The sequence below is a fragment of the Grus americana genome, chromosome 6, assembly GCF_028858705.1.
Source record: "Grus americana isolate bGruAme1 chromosome 6, bGruAme1.mat, whole genome shotgun sequence".
In the NCBI taxonomy this organism is placed as follows: Eukaryota; Metazoa; Chordata; class Aves; order Gruiformes; family Gruidae; genus Grus; species Grus americana.
Window position 1 is genome coordinate 25,714,431 of NC_072857.1, and position 27,801 is coordinate 25,742,231.

At 40.1% G+C, this 27,801-nt stretch overlaps 1 protein-coding gene across 1 annotated transcript in view; it reads right to left on the reverse strand.

The window, feature by feature from the left end:
• PDE11A (phosphodiesterase 11A) overlaps positions 1–27,597 on the reverse strand; it is a 134,739-nt gene extending 107,142 nt beyond the window's left edge. The window contains exons 1-2 of the mRNA XM_054829644.1: positions 26,518–27,597; positions 10,728–10,886 (exon numbers count right to left, since the gene is read on the reverse strand). Of these exons, the coding sequence (XP_054685619.1) occupies positions 10,728–10,886; positions 26,518–27,315 (957 nt within the window). The 5' untranslated portion in view covers positions 27,316–27,597. The remainder of the gene's footprint in view (positions 1–10,727; positions 10,887–26,517) is intronic.
• Between the last annotated feature and the right edge of the window lie 204 nt (positions 27,598–27,801).

Here is a 27,801-nt window from a genome sequence, read left to right on the forward strand (position 1 = left end):
GAAATTAATGGAAGTCGGGTGGCATTTCTTCACACACTGTGCAGGAGGTTGTGAAAGCTAGAAGCTTGTCTTGCTTCAAAAAAATGCCTGAATAAATTCATAAGTAGAAAATCCCTGGGGTGGTATTAAATACAAAGATACCATGTCTGGCCCTGAGCTGCAAATCACAGGAAACTGGTGGAGCACATGAGAGAAGTACCATCCCAGGCTTGCCTCATCCCAGGCATTTGCTTTCAGCAGCTGAGAGAAAAGTCACTGGGTTAGACAGACCTTTCATCTGAGGTGGCCAATCTCTTCTTATGTTACTATGAAAAAAGAGAACAAGACTTTTATTCATTTGTGGCCACAGAATTAAACAGCCATTTTCCCCAGATATAGGGGAAATGCATTCCTACACACTCCTAGCAGGCATTACAGCCACATTGATGCTTACATGCTCCAACTGCTGGGGTACAGATATACTCTCTCAAGCAGGCAATTGCAAAGACAGCACGGAGGAGGACCTAATTCCTCCTAATGTACAATCAGGAGTTCACCAATTATACGCCAGTTACACTTCTGCAAACCAATCAAGGACAGCAGGTTGGCACAGTTTTCATAGAGATGAGAAATATTGTATGTAGAGTTAGGACTATTAAATAAACAGCTGAAACTTTTCTGTGAAATTGCTTTGGTGTTTTCTAACCAGATCTGTCCAAATTACAGCTGCTGCATGCAAAGAAAGCATTCAAAAAGGCTTCAACAGCTCAGGCTGAGCTTTCCAACAATAGGAAAAATAATTTCCTTGTTATACAGTAAGAATACTTAAAATAGAAAGTCTGATAGTACATATGGAACCACCTAATGCCATTTTTAGAATTATGTTTCAGAAGAGAGACCACTGTAAAGTGATTTGCCCAAGGGCATACCGTAAGTCAGTGCTAGAACAACAGAATACTGTTTTAATTACAGTGTCTTATGAAGCCTGTAACAACACATTGAAGGTAAGAGGTTGACTTAATTTTTAGCAAAATTATTTGCTAAGCAGTTTTCAATATCTCATCATGTAACCTATAGCTACAGACAGGCTCAGCATCACTATTCCAGGGGGAAATACTTTTGATGGCAGGAACTGCTGTATGAACATTTCATTCTGCTTTAGGAAAGATAAGCAATTCGCAGGAGATGCGAAATGCTATTTTCTAAAAGTGTATCAAGCCTTGAAGTTATTATGAAGAACAGCTATAGAGAACTGAACAGACTGACAGAAGTTCAGAAAACACTTCACTAGGGACAAAGTTCTCCCATCCAGCCCACGGGGCACATCTCCAGTAATTGTCAGAAATGAAGGCGTCACCAGCTGCCGACCAGAGCTGTTTCCTTTTCAGTGCTTTTGTAACAAGGCCCCAGTGCAGGTTTGACTTGAAGCAAACAAGATTTTTCTGATGAGCCATTTGATCAAAATAATTTAGTTGGTTTAAGGGCATTTTGCCAATAAAAGGAAGACAGCTGAAGGTAAAAACTTTATTCCTTAGATAGTGTAATAACATGGTTTTCTCCAGGAAAAAAAAAAAGCTTTTCTAGTCAATTCCTTATATAGACAGTAACTAAGAGTTATACTGTAACACAAATATACATCATAACCCTCAGACAATTTTGTTATAGGCTTTCTGCTGACAGATTAACTAAACAATTCTAATCCTCCTGAGCCCTTGTATTATTATTGTTTTGGTATTCAAAGCAGCTAAATAAAAATTCTATTAATATAGCATTAATAAAAAAGATTAAAGTAATATTAACATTAACTTCAGTTTCTAGTTACTGACATGTCTGAAAATTACCATCAGAAGTGCAGATTTCTTGGCTTCTGGGCTTTCTGTGGAAGACTTTACACTATTCTGCATCTCACTGAAGAGCTTAGTATGGCTGCACAAAGGCAAGGCAAAGGAGTCCCATGATCACCATATTTTGTTGCATTACCAGTCTTCCTGTGAAGTCTGTTCATGTGTTTGACCAGTGGAGACCTGGACTCCTTTCTCCAGGCCTGCTGCAAGCCCTTGTGAATACCAGTGAAAGGGAAAAAACAAAGCACAAGCTCCAGGGCTATTTTTATGCTTCAGAATTTGCAGGAAGACCCAAAGGTCTCTTACTAAAACTTAGACTCAAGGTACTACTGAATGCTCCATAATTAATGTAATGGATCACTTATCCTTATAACTCCTCTGGAGCTTTGTGAAACAGGGACATAATTAATAAAAATCATTGCAAGTATAATTTTTGATATCATTACTGAATACATGGAGCAGATCCTCCTGGAAACTATGTTAAGGCACACGGAAAATAAGGAGGTGATTGGTGACAGCCAACACAGCTTCACTCAGGGCAAACTGTGCCTGAAAAATTTGGTGGCTTTCTATGATGGGGTTACAGCATTAGCAGATAAGGGAATAGCAACTAATGCCATCTACCTGGACTCATGCAGAGCATTTGACACTGTCCTGCACAACATCCTTGTCTCTAAATTGGGGAGTCATGAATTTTACAGATGTACCACTTGATGGATAAGGAATTGGCTGGATAGTCACACTCAAAGAGCTGTAGTCAACAGCTCGATGTCCAAATGGAGACCAGTGTCAAGTTGTGTTCCTCAGGGATCAGCACCAGGACCAGTGCCATTTAACATCTTTGTCAGCAAGATGGACAGCAGGACTGAGCACACCCTCAGCAAGTTTGCCGACAACACCAAGCTACATGGCGCAGTTGACATGCTGGAGAGAAGGGATGCCATCCAGAGGGACCTTGACAGGCTTGAGAGGTGGGCCTGTATGAACCTCATGAAGTTCAACAAGGCCAAGTGCAAGGTCCTGCACATGGGCCAGGGCAATCCCAAACACAACTACAGGCTGGGTGGAGAATGGATTGAGAGCAGCCCTGAGCAGGACTTGGGAGTGTTGATTGATGAGAAGCTCAACATGACCCAGCAACATGCACTTGCAGCCCAGAAAGCTAACCGTATCCTGGGCTGCATCAAAAGAAGTGGAACCAGCAGGTTGAGGGAGGTGGTTCTGCCCCTCTACTCTGCTCTCATGAGAGCCCACATAGAGTACTGCATCCAGCTCTGGGGTCCCCAGTACAAGAGAGAATCCAGAGGAGGACCACGAAGCTGGTCAGAGGGCTGGAGCACCTCTCCTATGAGGACAGGCTGAGAGAGTTGGGATTGTTCAGCCTGGAGAAGAGAAGGCTCCAGGGAGACCTTAGTGTGGCCTTCCAGTATGTAAAGGGGCCTACAAGAAAGCTGGAGAGGGACTGTTTACAAGGGCATGTAGTGATATGACAAGGGGTAATGTCCTTAAACTGAAAAAAGGGTAGATTTAGATTAGATATTAGGAAGAAATTCTTCTCCATGAGGGTGGTAAGGAACTGGAACATGTTGCCCAGAGAAGTTGTGGATGTCCCCTCCCTGAAAGTGTTCAAAGCCAGGTTGGATGGGGCTTTGAGGAACCTGGTCTAGTGGAGGGTGTCCTTGCCCATAGCAGGAGGGTTGGAACTAGATGATCTTTTAGGTCCCTTCCAACCCAAACCATTCTATGATTCTATGAACTATGCATGACTGAAAGCAGTAATGTGCTAAAGGCTCAGAGCTATGTGTGTCTGTATTTTAGACAATGAAAACATCTGAAGTCCTTACACAGTTGCAGAGGCCACCTTACAATAACCACTACAATGCTATCCTGGTGATTCTCCAAGAGACACAAATATCATCTGATGTATTTACTGGATAGATTTAACATAACCTGCACATAGCTTTAGGTACATAAAAACAGCAGCTTCCAAACTGTGATCAGATTCAACACAGATCTTGAAGAGCTGAATAGAGATGAGTCCCAGCATGGTAAGAAACACATACAGGGTTCTTCTGTGTGCCAGCCAGATTGTTCTGACCACAAGCATCCAACAAGCATTATGAAGTTTTTATCCTGTCTTATGGCTCTTTGTATGGCTCAGTTTCCAGGACTGATCACCATTTCTAAATCTGATTACCTCTTTCAAGCTCAGAGGCAACTTCAGACTCTAGGCAGCTGACAAACTATCTCCTAGAAAGAAATTAACTTAACTTGAAGGAGACTGACCTTTGTTGTGTTGGGGGTGGGGTGGGGTGTTGGCATAACAACCTCTGCAGTTTTCTGACTTTTCAATGAACGTTCACTAAAAAGAAATTAAGCAGTCATCTTTGTGTGTAGTGAATTGAGACATCTCTGAGATGTTTGATCAGCAGCACAGCCTACCACACACTGTGTTCAGCCTATTGGAGCCCATTTGCATCCAGTGGAAGGATACAGAGTCCAAAAACTGATCCTTAACCAATTTCTTTACAGTGTCCTGACCCGGATGAATTTAAGCTTCATAAAATAGACTCGGGGGTCTGCATTTAATAAAATGCTCCTATGCTAGCAATGGACAGAGGTTTGATGTTTAAAAGCCCATGAGGTCAGCAGATATTCTTCCATTTAGTTTATTGAACTTTGAGTCAAATACTACAAACATTAGCCAAATAACAATCTAGGTTTACAGACAAGAGCTCTTATTTGTTCAAGTCTCTCTGTATTAATTATTTAAGAAGACAGAAGCACAAGAATTATGGGAAGAGCCAACAGGTTTGGATTCCTGCTGACAATTACAGGAAGAATCCAGATACCTTCCCCACTCTTACCATTGTGCAAGACAAGAATAAAACCCCAGTTCCCACAAACAAAACCATGAAAATCTTCACTGAACTCTTCTATAGAGAAACCCTTCCTGATGCCAAATCTGACAATGTGTTTGTTTTATGAGGGCACCCAGAGGTCTCAGATATCAAGGATTTAGTGTAATAGGTACAATAAACACATAGCAATAAAGTAGCCCCTGAGTATAGGAAAACACACATTTGTATTTGAAAAACCAGATAGTTCACTAAAATATCACTGTAAGACACATCTTAGACATGTTTCCGTACATCCGAGATAAAGATGCCCAATTCAAATATCAACTGCCAGTCTCAAAGCAGACTGATATGTTTGTATAAGATTATAGAGGTACTTGAAACTTAACATATCTGTATTAGAATTCTGTAATTAAAAAGAAATCTAGACTTTTAGCTTAACTTGAAGCATGACTGAACATATGCAAGCCTGAAAAGTCCATTCAAATATTTGTCACTGCAGTCCTTTGGTGCCGTTGGTTGCAAAGCAGTGGTGTGAAGCTGCCTGATAAAGTCAATATTCTAGTGACAAATTGTTTTAAAATCCCCCAGCAAGATAATTTGGTTCCTATGATTTATTTTAATTTAGATTTGTGTAGCAAGTACTCTTCAAGAACTGTGCCTAATAGACCATTAGAGTTTTCCCAGATAGTTGTAGCACTTCAGTACCTTCATCCTTCAAATGTCTTTGTTATTTTCTGCCTTCTTTCAGTAAATTTGTCTCTTGCATTGAGATGCAAGTGACATACATACAGGCCACATGATGCCTTTGAGAATTATGCCAATTTTAAATAGTAGCTTTTGGAGTCTCACTGCTATGCAGATTTTCAGAGAACCAAGGTAGATGTTAACAGGTCACCACATACTGCAACATATCAAAACAAAAAATCCTTTAACTAATTTGTTTGTTATGTTCCTTTCTAGTGGAGCCATCAAAGTAATTTTCAGGTGACTTTTTTTGGTAAATTCCACACATTCACAGAGCTGGGCTCATCATTTTCACAACAGATATGCTTGCCTGTTCTGGATTACTCTCTTCCCCAGTAGTTTTATTTACAGTTGATTACTTCGTTAAGATAAGAAACTGTCCTAACTGACTTTGAAATTCCTATCTGCCACCATGACTCTAAGCCCATCATGAAAAAGCCTCACAGAAAAATTCACAGGTATAGCAAAATCCCTGGAAATCATTCATCACTATAGTAGACCTGGTATAGAATATATTTAAGCCTTAAGTAATATGGACCAAGAAGACAATTTAGAATCACAGGGCAGCCATTAGGAGTGTAAGAAATAGAAGTGTTGGAGTATGAGAACACCATATCTTCAAGCCCCCACAAACCAAACATACACCAGTTGAATCTGGATATACATGTATTTCTTAATAAAACTATTCAGAGCACAGACAACCAAATCTAGTTCATCCTTCCTCCTCCCAGAAGGAATCTCACTGCATTCAAACTACTGCTTTTCAGTAAGTCGAGCAGAATTTAATTCAAGCTTGCTGTCCTAGGTAGTTTCCCCACAGTCAATTCACTTTTGGGCTAGGAGGACATCAGAGCCAGAAAGAACCAGGATGCCAGTTTAAGTGACAGTGGAGCTGCTGCTGCTGTTTGTTAAGCCCCTCTGATAGGGGATTAGATTTGTTTCGGCACAGCATCTCAGAAGACTCTAAAGGACATACAATAATCTAAACTACAGACTGTCAAGCTCTTGTTAGGCTGAGTTTCTCACCAGTCCTGGAACAAGTATGACTCACCAGCAAACAGCACAAATACTTAAATGAATCTTCAGGACAGCACTGGGAATTCATGCAGGGTGCACAGTTCTTTTCAAGCGCTTTTTTTTAATCTTCCTACTCTATGTCTGTGCAGATGAACTGGTGTCTTCATTTGCAAAATACCTGTAGAAGTGTATCAGCAGCCTATTGTTCCAAAAAGTTACCAATTAGACAACAATGTAACAGTGATGGCTGCTATACAAAAGCAATAAGGTATTCTACTATTGTTTGTATCAAACTGGAAATCTGAAATCAGTCTCTTCAACTGAGCCAGTGAAGTTGGGAAGACAACACACCTTGTTATACAGAACATTTTCTTTTGTGCCAGTGGCTGTCAAGTCTAGTTCTGCACTTAAACAATTAATTGGCTGAAACATCCCTTATACCAAAAGGAGAAAAGAAATTTGGCAGTGGGAAACAATCATTACATGTGGAAAATTCACTTAGACTCATTATTAGTGCTGTGTTATTATCATGGTCAGAGATGCAAAAGAAAAACCTGAAAGTTTGCCATGAAAAGCTAAACTAGAAAAATTTTGAAGTGTAATACTCCATTTTACATATTGCAAAATATAAACTTGGTTACAGCTTGGGAGCATTAAAAACTCCTCAAACCTTAAATATTTTATTTGCTCTTAACTTCCTGAAAATAACTAAGAGTACATAAAAACAATTCCAGCATCTACTTAATTCTAATTGAAAACATAATTCTTTGTTTGCTATTGACTTAAGACAGTAGTGCCCCCAAGTGACATTTCATTATACAATATAGTTTTGTAGCTTTGTAAAAACCCTGAACCAATTATTTTAATTGCTTCTTACCCTACTAAGAGAAGATAGACACTTGCAAGCAAGAGTCAGACTTAAATGATACTAACTTTTCTTTGAGAGGGCTTGCAGGGAGGAAGAAGATAAGTAATTTACATTTTCATTTTCCAACCATTCTGAAGCTGCTAATTGTTGGAAATTGTAACATCAACATAAAGCTGAATTTACATCTTTTGTCAGCTACTCATCAGGCTTTTCCGCACAAACCACCTCAATACCCAGGTAGATTCTTTTCTTATTTTGAAAAGAATTTCCCAGTTTTCACTTGCCTCCTATCCTCACAACCACTTTTGCTGATATTACAATAAAAAAACCTGTTTGCTAATCCTGCAAGACATTCTCCTGGATGTGCGTGCTCTCTTGCTTCCCAGAGGTACATCATGCTTTCCAGGTTATCAATGAGTGAAGAAACTTAAAAGCACAGATTTGGAAATAACAGCACACAGACTGCCAGGCCTCATTAAATCTGAGATCTATTACAGGGCATTATAATGGTTATGTTCTTGTTTATTTTTCCATAAACACTACATGTGAGAACCCATTTAATATATTCTTGAAGAGCTCTAACATACAGGCTTATAATTAAAGCAGTGATATAAATGACTAGTAAAAATAAAAAGATAGCAAAGTATGGGCAACTTGCTGACTTTAGATAATATTTAGCAGTCACTGAATGGAAGCAAATGCTACAGCCTCAGTACTGGTATCAAATATTTATGTTAATTGCTTACATAATACACAATTCACATAAACACACAGTTGCCTTGCTAGTTGAATATATGATAATCAAATGCAGTATCCATGATAAAGGCTGCATTTTAAACAAAATTCCCTTTACAGAGACACAGAGTACTAAGAAAAAGTACAGAAAAGCCTAGTCAGAGGTGGTGTCATTTTGTTTAATTTGCATTTGGCTACCCATTGTCACATACACTGCCAGATTTGAGTTGCATGCTAATAAATCAATATTCCACATTCAAGACTTTCAAGACTCAAAAGTAATTCAAAAGCAAACTAATAGTTATACAAGTTTATAGATAGCTTACAAAGAAATAATTTAAATAGTACTGGGTCACTTTAAGTGTCTGAAAATTGAGAGTTATTCTTGAAGTTATTTAATTCAAGCTAAATCACTATGCAGCATCAGTTACACAGCTTTTCTTTCCACAAGTTTTCTAGTTATTTTTATGGACAAAAGTTCTTCTAAGCTTTTCACAGAAAAGTTGTCTTTAATGTGGTGCTAGAATAGGTGATAAGACAGACTGTCTTCCTTGTTACTCAACACACGTTTAGAAGAAAACAGAAACCAAAAGATGATGCCAGATATACATACACACTGCAATAAGTATTGTTCTTGTAATTAATTTTTCAGGTTTATAAAATTACTAATAGCTTTGGTGTGAAGAGTAACCACAGTTGGCATTCACAGAAGTTTTTTAAAAGCTCACTTTATGGTACTATGTATAACTGGAGAGCTGAGCTGTCTGTATTGTTAGTCTGTCAAACCATAAGCTTTCTTATGGTTCACCTAATTTATCCTCCACTTATTTATTGAATTATTTTAAAGACTATTTAATCCAAACACATCTAATCTTCAAATAGAATACAACTGGCTAGGTGTTAACGGGAACCTGAACCTTGAAGCTTAAGAAGTGAACAAGCAGCTCACGAACACATCACAACAGAATTCCTAAATCTGTTTCAACATTGTAAAGCACCAAAAGCAGACAGTGGTACACAGCAAGCAAGCTTACTCTTCATGCGTAGGTAGGCATTGCTAAGAATAACTGCTTGAAGACCTCCACTTGATAGCAAAGTTGTGCTATGTTAAATAATCTAATAAAGAAATATTTGCTCATAACTGTTTCTGTTGGAAGACATCTGATAACTAATACAAGGTATAAAAATAATCAGTACTCCTTTTTACTCTCTCTCAACTTTAAAGGCACCCACATTAATATTCCACAACACAATGATTTTCCTACCTGGACTGCAAAAGGTTCCTTCATATACTGAAATTTCAAAAAGGCAATCAATTTTGAATTACTTGCACTGCACAGCAAATCAGAGTATGATGCTATTAACAGACATTATTCATATAAAGATTCTTATTCTCACCAAACAATTGTTTCAAACTATGAAATGATTATGTAAAATGCTCTAAATGTATTGCTATAAGTATATAACAAGTAAAAATAATAATGTAATAGCAACTTCAAGTACTCAAAAATACAGTAACTATCGTTTCTAAGGAAGACAAATTTGATTTATGCAATATTTCACAGCCTTTATAAACCACTGTTAGTTTAGCTTTATAACCCATTTTGTTCATGTTGAGATATCTTGACTCTAAAAATCATGTCCATTTATTTAGATGATCCAATGTGACAGGATTTTCCCCTTCCAACAGGCATTACTTAACATCTCTTTTGGTCATAACACAGACACGTCAACATGTAGGTAATACACCAACCATAGGTCTGCATCAAATATTAACTGCTTTTGAATCAATATAAAGAGCTTTCAGGGGCAAAGTCTGCTTCTAACTACACTTCCACAAAAATGAGATTCAATACTTTAACACACAAAAGTGTATTTCCCTATTACATGCTTGAAGGAGACTCCATTTCTCTCTCCTGGGCAGAGAGAGTTGCTGTTTTCTTCCTCTCTTGCTTGCTGCCCTCTACTATTCTCTTCCCCAGTCATCTTGACTTCACACACATTTTTCCTTCCACACTCAGCTGTAGTCATCTGCCTTCAACAGCACCATTTCCTATTTTCCCCACTTTCTATAATTCAAGTTTCCTCCTTACGGCTCCCTGTATTCTCCTGCCTTCTGAGCTCACTTTACTTGCCAAGTTTTGCTTCACATACACAGCTAGTGTCCCCTTCCTGCCCTCTTTGTCTTTTCATGGGCACTTGCAAGTCTCCAGTATTTTAGAATAGCATAAATTTGTATGCATAATCTCCTCTAAAATAAGTTTCTTTTGCATATGCTACATGCATTTATCCCATGGAGTGCACTAAGAGAAGGTGGTGATTTTTAAAGTCAGCAAGTTTAGGAGTGTCTCTGATAGAATAAGTTAATGGGGGGAAAACTTACAGGTAAGTTTTTAAAAAATAAAAAAGAGTCTTCCTATTAAGATCTACTACATGAAAAGAGTCTACATAAGATTTGGAGACCATTAAGTTCAAGCTTCAGCCACAAGATCTCCCACATTTACAGAACAGATACATGTTTTATGTTGAAAACAAAAATGCACATTTTACATTAAGCACTTCTAAAAACCATTAATGCAAGAGCTATGCCATTTACTTATTTCAATTAAATATCTTTAGAAAAGTTCACTGAATTACAAAAGAAATTTTAAAAAAATACAAAAGTAAAAGTAATCTTACTTTTTCATCATCATCAGAGAAAGGGGCACCTCCAGGAATCTTATTTATCGCTTGGGCAACACCGATAATCTCTCCATCACTGTTTCTTATGGGCATGCACAACAACGATTTTGTCTTGTATCCAGTCAGTTTGTCAATCTCATCATTAAAGCGGCGATCCTTCGAAAGAAAATAAGGAAGCATTAACATGTATGTCATACATCTAAGCTCTCCTCAGGCAAAGTACCTGATTTTCACAATGTCTTATATAGTATTTGCAGTAGTGTTATGTTGTTGCTTCTCTGTTATTACCCCATTTAATAGCTGGTTTCCATTAGTTAAGATACTAAGAAAAATAGTTTTCTCAGAGAATCAGTACCAGGTTTACCATTACATAATTGTATCCACTGAAGTCCCACATTTATGCCTCAATTAGAAGAACTGACATAACACATTTACACTAAAGCACTAAAAGTTGTGTCTCATGTCTTAGTGAAAACCCAGGTGCTTTAATACTTGTGGGAATTCCAGGATGTAATAGATTGTCAGAGATTATATACCACCATCTTCAAAAACATAATTATTAGTGCAAAAACATGCATAGGATGGCAATATTACATCTTGGCAAATTAAATTTGATCACTCTTAAAAATAATGCCACCACTTTATAGAAGACTTCTACTTAATGACACTCAAACGCTGATATCTAGTGTTAGTAACATGAGCATACCACACAATTACGTTAAACCATGCTGCCAACTTCACATCTATATTCTGCAGATGCTCACAATCTCTGTCAAGTAGATGGAGATTCTTTTTGGCCCCACTTCTGTCTGTTGCGCTTTAAATTTAGCGCATCAAATAAGACTTATGAGGGCTAGTATTCCAGTGGGGTACAAATGTTTTTTCAAAGAAATACAAAAAACTCATCTCTTTCTGGAAAACTAAGTACAGGAATGTCCCTATTTTAAAAAAGCTTCCCCACATGCCAGTATAATCCTCAGCATATAGCTTAGCTGAAGACATGACTCAAGGAGTATATTGTTTGGATTTGCAGTTTGTTTAACCTTCCTCTGCAGGATAGATGTAGCTAGTTACTTCTAGAGAAACATTATTGTATATACAAACAGAAGTGTTGATAAGGTGTATTATATTTCAAACAACTTTCTATGCTTGCCAGAATAGCAAGAGGGCCATATAGTACTTTTAATCATTAAACAGTCTGAAGTTTTTCTTAAATTCATTAAGATTTGCAGTAAGCAAACAGCTGAGAGCCAAAATCAAATCTTAGCAGAAAATACCTTTCAATATAGACTGACACAAACTAAAGGGAACTGAACTAAATATGGGTCATTTGTTTACGTGATAGCATGCAGAAATCCATTCTCTGGAACAGTACAACTCAAACTGCAGATCACAAAGTGACTCAAAGGAGGCTGCAAAGTTCAGAAGAGGTAGTGCTCACAGCATCTCTGTTCATCTTGGTAGAGAATAGTCTTCAACAGCTCTTCTATCAGCCAAGGAGGGAATTACTGCTATTTACTGGCAGCAGCTCCATTCCTCCAGGGTGAAGTTAGCATTTATGCTGCAGACAATAGTTACAGCCAGTTCCAACTTCCCTAACAAGAAGGAACTGATTTGGCTCTACAAAAATAAGCACAAGTTCTGTTTTCAAAAGTTTAGACAATATTGACTGTAAAATAATGTCCATATTTGTCTCAGGTGATGAAAACAATCCATACAGTCCTTAATCTAAGATAAGATTTGATCGTGATGAGGAAGAGATAATTCATTAAATCTTTACTGATGCTAAAAATGGAAACTTTTTTGGCAATTAGATTTCTATTTTTATTCACCTGTTGTGAATTGCAGATGCTATAGAAATAGACTGTTTTAGTCATTGTCCTGGTTTCAGCTGGGATAGAGTTTATTGTCTTCCTAGTAGCTGGTATAGTGCTGTGTTTTGGATTTAGAATGAGAATAACATTGATAACACACTGATATTTTGGTTGTTGCTAGGCAATGTTTACACAGCTTTTCAGCTTCTCATACTGCCCCACCAGCAAGGAGGCTGGGGGTGCACAACAAGCTGTGATGGGACATGGCCAGGCCAGTTGAACCAAACCAGGCAAAGGAGTATTCCATACCATATGGCATCATGGTCCATATATAACTTGGGGGAAGCTGGCCAGGAGTGTGACCACAGCTCAGGAACTAGCTGGGCATCAGGTAGCAGCTGGTGAGCAATTCTGCTGTGTCACTTGTTTTGTATATTCTATTATTATTATTCTCTTCCTTTTCTGTCCTGTGAAACTGTCTTTACCTCAACCAATGAGTTTCACTTTTCTTCTAATTCTCTCCCCCATCCTACTCAGGGAGGGGTGGGTAGGGGGGAACGAGCAAACAGCTGTGTGGTTGTCTTAGCTGCCTGCTGGGTTAAGCCACAACAGTCACCTAAAGAAACATGATTTAGAAATGCTCCACACTCACTCATCATAAAGATTAACACATATATTTGGCTATTTTATTACTTGTTGCAAGTTTACATACCTTTCAACCACAAGAAACTAGTATCAACTATGGTATTCGTATACATTTATAGTGTTCTTCTACCACAAAATATCAAGCTCTTGGGGTTTTTTTATTATACTGTTTTCTTTTGTTCTAATTCTATAACTTCATTAGCAGTTGTTCTTCCTTAGACCTACTTCTGCCTCTGGAGTACATTAAACAGTCTGCCTCCATAAAGACTAGATTACTAATATGCGGTCTTTGATAAGGCTTTGATGAGATTCCCTTGAATTATTTGTGCCTAACAACTTCCTTAGGAGAATCAGAACCCCCATGACGAATGTTTTTTAATAAAGGCATCAAGGGTCCAGACCTGCCTGATCTTGTGATCTTTCCACATGCTTCCAAACACTTTTATATCAACTTCAACAGAAGCTGAACTGTTCTGCACTGTAGAAGAAAGTGAAATGCAGTACAATTATCACACAGTACGCTTCACCAATAAATAAATTAAACATTATTTCTTCATCTGGTTCTTGGTAATGTCTGAACTACTATTTAGAACTAGCAATTGTTACTGAAATATTGATAATATGGTTTATGTTACTGACAACACAGTCCCCTCTCTACTATTTTTGTTCAAAGCAAAACAGAGTACATGGGGAAACACTGAAATGACAGCATGCCTTGACTAGTAATATTGATTTACATCTTGTGGACCTTATAAAAGAGGTAAACCTAAATTAGAAAGAAGTATTCATGTTTATTAGAAAGTTTCTTTTGTTTAGGTAACAAGGTTCACTGTAGTGGGTACTTTAATCCAATTGTAATTTACAGTCCTGTAGTACATGTAGTCATTGCCTTTTCAACAGGCCTCAAGATTAATACACAAAGTCCTGTTTGAACTGCAGTTGATGGTGGCACACAGGACAGTGGCTTGTGAACCTGTCTGAATTGGATATCTATAGTACAGCTGCCAGTGTTAGGAACAGATTTAATGATGAGCTATCAATCCTGTGTTCTTTAACAGATGCTATGGAGAACCATAGACAGGAAGAATTAGCATCCTGGAAAGCGCTTTTAAAGTACAACTCATTCCTGCTATATTGCTTTTCCATTCAAGTGTATTTCGGAACTTTCCTGTTTGTATCTCTTTCTGGACTTCTACACTAGGAGAAAGGAAGCACAGGGATCCCGGAGCAATCAGACAGCCTTAGTTCCAGAAGCATGCCATTCAACAGGTATGCAACACAACAACGTGCTTTGGTCTTGCCATCTGATATCAGATTAGCCACTTATGCTAGAGAACTGGACTATCTTTTGCAGAAGGGTATTACATCTCTAGAGCAGAGACTAAAGGTACAGTAAGCACAGTATAGGGAAGTTAAGTGCATTAACTGGAAAAAAAAAGACATTTTTGAGGAAAGCCTCAACATCAACAAGAGCTTTGTAAAAACTGAAAACCATCAACACGTCAAGTGAAACTATCCTTAACCTTTTGTGGAAGATTAGGCAAGAATTTTATTTTGGCAACACTTGGGAAAGTTATGAGGAAAGATACATATGTGAGCAAAATAAAATACTATTTCTTGCAACATTAACATTGTTGAATCATGCAATATACACATAAGAAAACTGAACTGGATGACCTGCATTATGTCCCAAACCTCTTATCCCCACACACCCCTTCTTCCATCATTTATAGTCATAACAGGATGTACATGGCAGGATCTAGCAGAGAGATTTTACTGGGTTTAACAGCATCAATAAAAACCACAATGCCCAAGTGTAAACTGTGATGATTACGAAGCTTGTACAAAATTTACATCTACCTCTCCTCACAGGGTAGTAACCTTGAGCAAGGAGGCCTGTTTAGCAACCAATAACAAAGCTGCTAAATCAGACTGTAAACATTGAGATACAAACTGTACTATCCTACATGTTAGAACAGCCTGCAGCACAACAATGTCCTCATCTGCACCAGGCTCCTGGGTAGAAAGGAGTATCAACATTGATGATCCCAATGCAGGACTTGCTTTTAAGTTCCTCTTACAATCAAGACTTACATTCAGAAATTAGGGCCAGACCAGATCACTTCTGAGAGAGAGAGAGAGAGACTTCACCATAATTGTACTGGCAGTATTTTCATGCAAGAACATTTAAGAACTACAAGTAAAGTCTTCCACCAACTGTTTAAAACATTACTAAAACCAAACATAATTGGTTTTACTGCTTTGGTTCTATATAATGAGATGTTTAGATGCCAGACACATTCAAAATGCAAAGACTGAGGCACTTTTAACTAGAATTTCAGAACTGCCAACAAGGAACAGTTATTCTGTAGGATAAACCTTATCCTTGTCTCAACTTATTTAGTGATTTTAAATTCTTCTTTGAGAAAATATTACCCTGTAAAATGTGATATTCAATCAAGAATTGATTCCTCAATCCAAGTGCTGGTATTCTAGCTGCCTGTGCATGACATCGCAGTCCCAGTTCTTTTGGGACATATTTAAAAACTGTCAATAAATAAGACCAGACAAACATCTTCATGCTTTTATTCTATGAAAGACCAGATTAAGATACAGATTTTTTTCTTCTGTGGTTCTAGAATGATATTATCAGAATCTCACCTTCCATTAAAAAACTTAAGTCTCTAGTTCCTGTAACTGAGGATAACATCAAAAGTGCAATCTGAAAGTAATGAAGAACATAAAGATCAGGAATTCTAGAGCCTGGAACAGCAGTTGTAAGCAGCATGAATTCTTATCAGTGAGCTGGTATATTCAAATTCACTTTTCTAGATACCCTACCTTTATCATATCAGCTGAAAACTCAAAATACTGACCACATTTACAAGCTCTGATCCCATAAGATCAGAGAGACAGTTGTTGGAAAGAGTCCAGAGGAGGGCCATGAAGCTGATCAGAGGGATGGAGCACCTCTCCTATGAGGACAGGCTGAGAGAGTTGGGGTTGTTCAGCCTGGAGAAAAGGCGGCTCCAGGGAGATCTAATTGTGGCTTACCAGTACCTGAAGGGGCCTACAGGAAAGATGGTGAGGGACTGTTTACCAGGGAGTGTAGTGACAGGACAAGGGGTAATGGGTTTAAGCTGAAGGAGGGTCAATTTAGATCAGATGTTAGAAAGAAATTCTTTACTGTGAGAGTGGTGAGGCACTGGAACAGGTTGCCCAGAGAGGTTGTGGATGCCCCATCCCTGGAAGTGCTTAAGACCAGGTTGGATGGGGCTTTGGGCAACGTGGTCTAGTGGAGGGTGTCCCTGCCCACAGCAGGAGGGTTGGAACTAGATGATCTTTAAGGTCCCTTCCAACCCAAACCATTATATGATTCCATGAAGATACTCATTGTCTTGATGTATCTGAAGCTTCAGGCATTTTGAATAAGGACATAACCAAATAATGCCTGTATGTCAAGTCCTCCAGACACTTGATCTCTGTATTCATAAAATTAGTCTGTAAATCTGACTTAGAGCTATATAGATATTGGGCAAGGACTGAAAAAAAAAATCAAATCAGCTGTATTATTGATAGAAGTGGAAAAATCCATTAGGGCCCAGTCCTCTTTGATGCCAATAGCAAATTGACCATGGATGTGAGATCACTAAATAACAATCATTAAGTGTAGTTGTTCAGGTTTAATCATGGTTAGAGGAAGCCTACAAAAAATAATCCATGATGACCAGAAAAAGTTAAAGCCTTATTAAAAATTCACTATAATTTACTAAAATAATCTACGCATTTCCAACTAAAGTCTCTTCTCCAAAAATTCTGAGGACATGCACTATTCCACAGAAGGCCATAGAGGGTCTCTGAAACTCCCATGAAACAGTCAAAACAAGAACAAAATACTTGTTTTATCTTACTTAAATCTACAATCTACATTTGAGTAGTTAGAAATGAAAACAGTTTTAACTTCTGAGCAAAGTTTCACCAGCTGCCTTTCAGTGTTGATTTTCAGTTGAAGGAGGCAGTTCAGACAATATTAGTAAAGGTACAGGTTTTGTTTGGGTTTTTTTAAACATAGGATAGCTCTTTGAACTTGGAAAGAAAATGTGTCCTTTTATATTTTTATCAAAGCTAGTACAATTTATGTAAGTATTATTGGCATGATTTAGAACAGAAAAAGTATAATTCTAAACCAAGTTAGCTAAGAGTCAAATAATGTAATGGAGGATGAAACCTACATTAATACATTTCCAGGAATTAAGTCTTCATGACAAAGACACAGTTTTCCTCCTCCAAAGTCTAAGGAGGAAGTGTTTAATCTAGTGAAATGGACTAAGTAACACAGCCAAAGCTCACAGCTACAAAGAAAAGACATTTCTGATTTTTTTTAATTTGAAAATACTGCTTTTTTAATCACACAGAACAAAAGAACACAAGAGGTCCTCAATTAGCAGGCCTGGCCTGCTATATTTTACAGTTCAATGCATAGGTTTTGTTGTCCCCCCCCCCCCCCCCCCCTTAGGAAGGGCTCAAGAAAAAAACCTAAGAAACTTGCAGCAAAATTTCTTTGAATTAATCAGTATTTAAATTACTGATTGAGTTAGCTAAGTCATATCAAAAACAGATAATAAAAGTAGTATATTTTACAGCATTATTAACCTGAGTATTGTACTACCAAACTGCATGGAATAAACAAATTTTATTTAATGTACTTTTGACTGACTTCATAGGAAGCCATCCTGCAGGAGCCTCTACATTTACAGAGGAAATTGAAAGAGACCTATTCAATGTCTTAATCATGCTTCCTATGAGTATACTACACAAACTTTTATGGAAAACAAAGAGAGCACTCTAAAAGACAGCAAATTATCTAGATTCAAAGCATAACATTAAAAAAGCTAAATACAAATAAAAAAATTAAGGCCAGTCTCTAAAAAATCACATATGGTATAAATTACATTGTACATAAACAAGAAACAGAAACCAAGTAATAAACCACTAGAGCAGATATGGTGAAAACCTTGTAGAGAAGGAACTTGCACACAAAAACAAGTAACAGAGCAATCTCTGAAAAGACTTCCATGTAAGGATTGCTGCAGCAATCCTTACATCTCCCCCCCAAATCCCTAAAGCCCCAGAGACAAAGGCAGCAGAAGAACAAACTAGTACCATTTACCAGCACCTCAAACCTAATCCTCCCAAGTAAATAAGCCCACAGTCCAGTTCTATTGTGACAGCAATATTTCTTATAAAATGAATAAAACAGATAAGAATGCACAAAACAGCTCACCCAATTCTGTTCCTGCACTCTCAAAACAATTCTTAAAACAAGTAGGGAACACTGGAAATTAAGAATTTTTGAGGGTCAGAGTTAAAACTAAGTAAGTCCATATATAGTTTGAACTAAAAAAAAAGCTTACTTTAAAAAAGGAAAATATAAAAAACCCCAAAAATGTTAGTATTGCATCACTGCAAATGAACAGGTTTTGAGGGTAGGTTTTTTCCATTTTTTTTTATTTTCCTCTTGTTTAAACATGTCAGGAGTTTGGGGCTTTTTGTTTAGTTTGATTGGTGGAAGTGTGTATATCATTTATGTCCTTTTCTGACCACTGTTTCATTTATTAGTTAGACAATGAACATAAATAAAATGCATGTTGTATACTTATGATTGGTACAAGATTAATGTGAAAAAATAATATAGGTGGCTTTAAAAAACCGATACTCCTCTGAGCAGAGAGACCAACGAGACTCCTGTGTGTTTCAACAGAAGTCTGTACATGGGTTAGCAGCTGCAGGTAATTACTCAGGTGAGCAACACATGGCTTCAAGCATTACAGAAGCAGTATAATAAGATTCTTGAATAATAAATTGAAAATATCTTATTGTGACAAAGTACTAGTGTTATTAACTAAGCCACGCTCATTTTTAAATGCACACTGTAGAGACATTAGGCTCAGACTGCACACAGTTGCTGTTACCTGTTAACACACAGCTCTGCTGAGCCATTAGCTCAAGTTGTTTATATTTCATAGTTTATCAATAGGGTTGTTTTAGAAAAGTAAAACAAATTAGCTCACATAATGATGTATGTATGCTGTTTAACTTTGTTATTCTATAGAAAAACTACACAAAGGCATACAACTGTAAATAACCTCCTTTTGTTTTGAAAATTTGAACAAATAGAACAGCAAAATCCACTGCCAAGCAAAACTACAGCTTTACTCAGTCTCATGGTTGTTACAGGATTTCAACTAAAATTTGAAGGGCCTAATCCTGCAATTCTTTCTCACAGTCACTGACCTGCTGTAGCTAACCAAATACTTCCTTGTGAGAAGAAAATACATGTAACAGAGGCACCAGTTCCACACCCATTCTACAAGGAAGTTTTACAACTGTCTGAGAGGAAAAACCTGAGAAAGACTCTCTTCTTCAGACAGATGGACTGGCTGAGCAATAAACTGGTCCAAGTCTGTCAGCTTAACAAAAGACAGTCTTACAGGGAGGACAGGAAAACCACCCCAGCTCTCCAGAAGGCTTTTCCCACTCAAACTCTGCACAACAAACAGCCCAAGGGCCTGGTACAGGACGGGGAGCAGGGAGCCATCTTGCAGCCACTCCTTTTGAGAGGCCAAAGGCACCAGGGTACCAAGTAGTTGCTCTGTAAGGCAACTGAGAAAGCAAGCCAGCTAGATTTTTTTATTATTAAAAAAAAACACCCAAAGAAACAGCAAAATTACTAACCTGATAATGCCCTGAAGTCCTCCATGCTTGTGTTTGCCTCAGAGCCTAGGCCCATCCCAAACTCCCCCTCACACCAGCACCAAATATCCTTCAGTGCAGATTTTAAGTGTGTGAGCCCCATAAAATGGTTGATAATTACCCAACAGCCCCAGTGGGAAGCAGAGAAAACTCATTATATGTGAGTATAGGCAGACTCTTTCCCCCCAGGCCTTTACCACCCTACCTGTGAGGGGACTAACAGCAACAAGCCCCACCTGGGCACCCTGTGCCTAGCCACCACCAGCCCACCTGCTCTTCATTTCAAACCGATGAGGCAGCTACTACAGGCACACCTGGGGCAGCAAGCAGGTGTTGTGCATCTATGGAGTAACCTGGGAGGATGGGCCACTGCCTGGTTGGTGAGCCCCACACAAGCTTGGAGATGAAGGTGTGTTCCCTCACGATATCTGTGGGGTGTCACCAGTGGCATACATTTTGTTGTGCAGCCCTGTCTGTCCTGGTGATTGACCTGAGCAGCAGCATGGAGGCATGAAACTATAACTGAGCCCTTGAGTGGCTTTGGACACATGCTCTTGTACACAGCTCTGGCATCTACCAGGAGCTCCTGCCTCAGGTGGACATCTCCAAAGTGAGAGTGGTGCTTGTGTGACCCAGGAAGGCCTTGGGATGTTTTAAGTGTCAGTCAGAAACTCTTCCCTGAGAAGACTTAGGGAGCGAGGGAGGTGACAGGAGGCAAGGAGACCTCCTCAGCTGCTGCCTGGAGGGCTCTCTGCTGTGGACATGCAGGAGGGTGCTGCCTTCTGCAGGGAGATCGCTCTCTCCCAGGCCAGCGGCGCTGTGACACGGAGGATGTGTTCGCCTCTACTGGGCTGCAGATTTGGGCATAGTTACAACATCCCTTCACCAATTTACGGGCTCATACTGACAATGTAAAGTTTTCCTAAATTTTGCATGATGGGCTGGAGTGCCCTTTTGTGGAAAGCATGTTAGAGCAGTTTAGTTCTTTACTGTTGCAATTATCTCCTACGTTCCCTGTGGTACTTCCTAGCCATGTTTAATGCACAGCAAAAATTATTTTAACTCAATTTTTTCTGTATTACATGAAATTTTAAAAAATTGTTTATTCTGCTTGCCAGGTTTCCTGCTCTCTAAAGAGCAACCTCTGTCCTTGTTAAGAGTCAGCACTGAAATGAATACGGCTGTTGTTGGTGCTTGCTGCTCAAGTGCTGCTGAATAAAACAGTGCCAAAGTGCTTCCCATTTGCAGAACTGAACCTCCCAGGACCCAGGATTTTAATGCTTTAACTGCTCTTTAAAATTGAAAGAGATGCACAGTTAATATTGATGATAACAAACAGCTACCCTGTGTAATGAAATGTGGCTCCTCTCTGTTCATAACCTACACCAACAGCCTGTCCCACGAGTGCTCCCAAGCTAAAGGTTTGCACCCATGAGCAATAACTGTAATGCTGTCCTGGTGCAGCAGGAGACAATGCTCAGAGCTCACCCAGAGGGCCTGAAAAAGACAAAAATCAATTACTGTACCTAGGTGTTCAAGGACGTTTAAAATTGACTGTAAAGGGTTGTGTGTGCATTAGCTGTATTACACTTGGCCTAAACTTGAAAGAGGTTAACACGAGAGTCCAGAACAAAGAGAGCTCAATTTCTCTTGTTTTGCTTGATTTTAGTTCCAGTAACGTGGTTAAATTTTCTTTTTAAAGACTTGAACTGCACTGAAAAATAATTTCTAATCATTTTTTATGACACTTTCTCCAACTTACAAAACCCCATGTCTTAGTGTAGCCAAAAAGAAAGGCCTGTAACGAAGGCCTGCTTATATTATACATAATAAGAAAACGTAGCCAAGAAGAAAGGCCTGTAATGAAGGCCTACTTGTATTATAGGTGATAAGAAACTCTTCATTATTACTTTAGGTAGAAGGCTAATAATTCTTAGAATGAGCACCTGCTACACATCGTGAGAAAAAGGAGGAGCTACAAGACACTTCAAGGTCCTTATGTACATACTTGCAGAAAGGGAGGACATTAATTGCCTCCAGCAACATCCTTATCTTGCTGAGGCGTATAGCAAACAATTACCAACACCGAAATATTGAGAAACTAGGGGAAAGGTAATTTGGGCCAGGGTCCCCATGACCACTGACTCATAAGCCCCCTACCCAAATTATCCCACCTACTCAAAAGATAGAGGCGGAGAAAGGAACTGAGCACGCATTCTAGTTTGCATACTAGGCGAAGAAATATGAACCAATTATTGTAACGGGGAGTGTACCACTTTGTAATCTTTGTAACTTTTGTGTATAAATATGACAAGAGAACCAGCATTAGGTGTGCCTGATTTGAGGAGCTATCCTCCTGACACCCAGCGCTGCAATAAAGGAAATGCCTGCTTCTTAATGCTAAATTGGTGTTAAGGAGTTTTCTTTCATTCCCGAATTTCGGTGACATTAGCATGACTCCGTTTGATATTTCTCCTCTCTTTGCTCCTCACTTTATTAAAACATGCATCTGGTAAGCCATTTTTTCTTCTGTCTTTTAAAGCTACTTTTTACATTCCAAATTTAACATGAGGTGTACAGAAACTTTTTTCAGCTGACACTGGCAAATGGCAGAACATATTTTTCACCATTTTCTGATGTATACTTACTATTCTAACGAAGTTTTTTTCACTAGTTAGAAGGACTTGGTATGCTATTAAATTATCTCCCAACTGTTGCAGAGCTAAAGATATGACAATAACCAAACACTACTTGTGATTTAAAATTTTTATTATTTAAATACTGCTCTAAAAGATGGAACAAAATTGAAATCATCAGTAATTTCAGCTAAACAGCATAGAAGACCTGTGAGAAGAAGGGATGACATGAAAAAATCCATAGCTTTAAATAGGAAAAAAACTTAACAACTCGTAAGAACTGCAGATAAAAGTTTAATGGCCTTTCTGCCTGTGTACTTTCAATATGCTTAATAGTCTTCATATATGACTACAAAAGCTACATCTATGCTCTGTTAAAAGGACTCTGAAATGATGTTTAGGTCCGAAATTTCCTTGCTGTTATGATCGGATTCTTCCAACACGTATGCTCAAGACATAGTGCATAATTCACATGAGGAGTCAGAAATGCTTCCCAAAATTAACATAGGGGAAGACCCTTATTTTAAAACTTTAACTGACTAGGAGTTTGATTTACAAGTCAACTGGTTTGCTTCCAGGAGAAAGAGCTTTAGACTGGCTCTGAAATGCAAAGAAAGTCTCTATCTCCTTTCCTGTTCTCGAATCTGTGCACTCTTACAGAGTGCTAACTCTTACAGATTGGATCATGTGTTTTACAAACTGTTATAGTTATAAACTCACTTTTATTATGTGACTTGGCAATATAATAAATAAAACTTTTAATGTCATGAATGAAATTGTGCAACTTTTGAATCAGTCATCTAACATTCACCTAAACCCTTCCATCAACTAAGTGTTTGTCAAATTCCCTGGTGCTGTGGACCTCCAAGAAGTTTGTTCAGTCACTGCTGAACTTCATAAATCAAATTACCATGACATGTTATATAGTTATTGTTTAGTATTAAGAGAAGTAATTGTTATACAGTCCTCAGTAGATAATATTAATTCCAAACCTTGTATCTAAGTATGCTTATTGAATTAAGTAAGATAGTTTACATGAGCGGGTTTTGACAGTCAACAACAGTAATAATCACCTGGATCATGGAACAGCCCCCACCTATTAGATGATTTCATTTTTTAATATTTTTTCTCTTTAGAAAAAGAAATGTATAATTGAAATCTTACACTATCTTTGAAAAAGACACTACAAGTCATTTACAAATATTTCCTAAACCAATCATTCTGTGTACGGGTACAGGGGATTACCCGTGTGAAGCACATTACAGGACGTGACAGGACTTGAATGTAGTGTTGATCACACTGAAGACCCATTAATGACAGTAGTAGCTGATGATACAAGCAGGCAACCCACTTTGTACTTGATGGTAGAATTCCAGCTGGTATTTGATCAAGCTCTGAGAAAATAAAGATGGTTGGATGATATAAACCACATTTCCCAATACTGTAAACTAGCTAACTGATGACATAGAAGTGTTTTTACCTCTTTTTAAACAAATTTGTTAATTTAAAGAACAAGAAAAAAAATTAAATTAATCTAGAGGTGTTCCTCTGACCTAATATAAGGCCTTTTCTTACCAAATGGGTAGCATCAAGGTGGATACTCTCTTCAATGGACAAAATAGTGCTGTGCTGTCACCCCTTTTCCTCCAACTCCATCTGTCAGCCTGACAGTTTCCTGATGGTGCTTTTTTTTTTTTAACCTGACAGTTGATTAAACACTTCCATCATCAGTGGAAATGCTGACAGAAATCATATAATCGTATTTATTAATTTTTAAAGTGCTGCATTGTGAGCACTACAATGATCTGAAATGGCACAGCTGTCACTTCTTTACGCACACGTACCTAGGCTCTTTATACTATTAAATTAGAAAGGTCTCCTTTTAATGATGCACAATGGATATACACATGCCAGGTAAGATAAACTGTACTAACTCAGAAACATAACAGAAAGCAGATCCCCCATTTTATTATCAAGCAAAACTTTCATTAAAGTTGCAAAGTCTAAAGTTTCTTTTGCGCTAATCAGAAGTAACTCCACTGAAAGCAGGGAAGTTGCAATTGATACAATTACAGGATGAACTTGACTTAGAACTTTCCCTTCTACTGCAACTAATGTACTTATGGCTTAAATAGACAATGAACTGTATTATTTATAATATTTTAATTGATTTTGAATAGGAGTCAGATGAAAGTATAATATAAATAGTACTGGGAATGTCAACTGGATGGATTGTTTTTCACTTTTCTCTGCAAATGAAGCAGACAATAAACTGCTTAAAGTAGCTGGGCTTTTCCACAGGGAAGTGAACACAAAGTGAACAAACATTGGAGAAAAAACAATACAGTCCCCTAAAACTAGAAAACAGTCTGCATTGCCAGTGGTCTTCTCACCTCCAAAAAAAGGTGGCTGGAGCTAACCGGAGTTAAAAGGAGATACCAAGCTCTTTCCCAGCCAAACTCAGATATCCTTTATCTGTTTAGCCACTTGAGACTGTTGAGAATATCTTCTGCTTGATCCCCAACAGCAGATATTTTGGGAAGAGTGCAGTTTTAGAAGTGAAAGTAATAAAATCATCAGATGATAAGAGAAAGTGTATAATAGAGAAAGGAAAAAATAAAAGAAGAAAGCAATCTTAGAGCTTTTCAAAGGTGATCCAACACTCCATCATTTTAATCTTAATATTACAGAATTTTTACCATGCTCTGTTCTTTCCCTTTGAACTCCGTGGGTCAGGAACCTCTGTCAGTCTGGATCTGTGAAGTACCTAGTATTTTTCACTGCTTGACAAATAAATAAATATTCAGCCCAAAATACATTTATGTTCGCTCTTCAGTATTTCAGACAAAAATAACTCAATCTTACTTTTCAGGTTTCTTCCTTGTATGGTTTGCTATAAAGCATCATCAGTTTTTTAATGTTTATTAGTTTTGTTATTATTGTAGATCAAAATTAAACATTGGGCAATGGTTATTACTAAAATTCTAAAGACATACATCTCCCACCTTTCTAAAGCTTTCCAAGATGTTCGTGGAGAAAATCTGTTGCTCTGTGGTTTTTAATTTTCTCAAGAACCTCAAATTGCTGATAGTGTCTCATGCTAATAAAGACTAGAAATAGCCCCTAGGACTGAGAGAGAGGGAGGTAAATTCAAGCGAGTTAACTGAACGCACTACTTTGCATTAACACACGCAGGCGAAGGCACGTCTGTCCCTGCTGAAGTCAAAGGGAATTTTTGCCTTGGAGCCAGAACTACACGCTGAACACAATTCACACTGAACCCCCTGTAAAAGATGGGCAAACTCCTTGTAGGAGATACAGGACTAGTTATATCACTCCTACGAATAGGTTTGAAAACACACGCCATGTAGGCTGAGTGGGCATACGCAAAGGTGAAAATATATGCTCTTTTGAAAGCAATGAGATTATTTCAGCAGCGGGCAGGAAGGGAACATTAAGCGAGACACAGATTTAAGAATATTATCATTGGGATTGTCACAAGCATTTTCTTTAAACTTTTCTTCAGCCGATTCCAAAATACGTTTCGAAAACGCATGAAGCTGCCTGCCGCTCCTGCAAAACCCAGAAGCACTGCTGTACCGATTTCACAGCCACTTCATCCCCGCCGGCTACCCAGGAGAGGCTTTCCCTCCCGCCCTCACGGGAGTCCCCTCGCAGCCCCGAGCATACCCGCGGCCGCTACGCGCAACCCCCGGCGCCCCGACGGTGGCAGCGCCGCCGCCCCGGCAGGGACACCCCCGGGGAGGCTGGGCGGCGGGGAGGGACACTCGGGGGGAGGCAGGGGCGGCGGGGAGGGACGCCCCGGAGGGAAGCAGGGCCGGGCGGCGGTGGGGCTTCTCGTCAGGCGGCCCCCGGCCGCCGCGGTCCGGGGGGGGGAGCCGGGGGCAGCGTAGCGCCGGGAGCCTGCCCGGCTCCTACCTGGTAGGCGTCGGGGATGTTGACCGTCTCTCCGTGCTCTGCCACGTAGCCGATGATGCCTTTGCCCCAGGGCACCTGGACCTCGTTGCTGTTCTCAGTGGAGCCGCAGGGCAGCAGCGGGGTGCCGGCGTGCACGTCGAAGAACTTGGAGACCAGGCTCTTCTTGCCGCCGGCGGCCCCCTCCACGAGAAAAAGGGACCCCCGGTCGGCGTCCACCATGAGGCAGACGAAGATGAGGATCTTGTAGCTGAGGCTGGTGAGGTCCAGGTCGTTGGAGATGTCCTTGACCAGCTCCAGGAAGAACTGGCGCTCGTTGTGCTCTTTGAGGTAGCGCTTGTAGTCCAGGGCGGTGGGGGGGTACTGGGGCAGGCTGACGCGGGACTCCAGCAGGGCGCTGAGGATGTGGGCGGTGGTGGGGGGCAAGGAGCTGGCCTTCCGCAGCAGGGCCCGCCGCCGCACGCTGCTCAGCGGCTCCTGCGCCCGGGCGTGCACATGTTCGTCGTAGGTGAGGTTGACGTGGATGGCCTTAGAGCGGGCGAAGCTCTTCCGCAGCTCCTTCTGGGAGGCTCGCCGCTGCAGCCCCCCGCCGCCGGGGCCGCCGGGGCCGCCCGCGCTGCCCCAGCTGCCGCCGGGGCCGCCGCTGCTCCGGCGCTCCTCCGACGGGCCGGCGGCAGGGGCGGGAGGCGCTTTAGGGAGCATGTTCTTCCTCTTCAGCCACTTCTCCACCAGCTCCGGGTGCTTCTCTAGGAAACTTTCCACCGCCGCCACGTCGAGGCCGGCGTCGGCGGCCGCCGCCATGGTGCCGCCGGCGGGGGCGGCTTAGGCCGCGGCAGCCCCCCCGGTGGCCATGCCCCGCCGCCGCCACGTGCTGCTGCCGCCGCCCCGACGGCCGCCTCGGGACGCGGGGGGCTGCGGGCAGCCCCGGCGAGGGGCCTCTCCTGCCCCTTGCCCGGGCTCCTCCTCGGGGGCGCGCCTTCTCCTCGCCCCCTGCTTCCCCCCCGCGACCTCCTTTTCCTGCCCACCACTCTTTATTAATAGTAGTATTATTCGTATTATTCTAGGTATTTTTCTGCTCCCCGGCTCTCAGCCCTTCTCTGGTTCCAGCTCCGGCCCCCCGGTGAGCCGGGCAGGCGCTGCCGCCGCGCCTCTGGAGATGCTCCGGGAGCGCTCGGGCAAACCCCTCCTTGCCAAGTGCTGTCAGTGCTGGCGGCGGCTGCTGCGTAACCCAGCCGGCGGACCACTGAGGAGGGAGGGGAGGGCGGGGGGAGGACGCGTGAGCTGAGC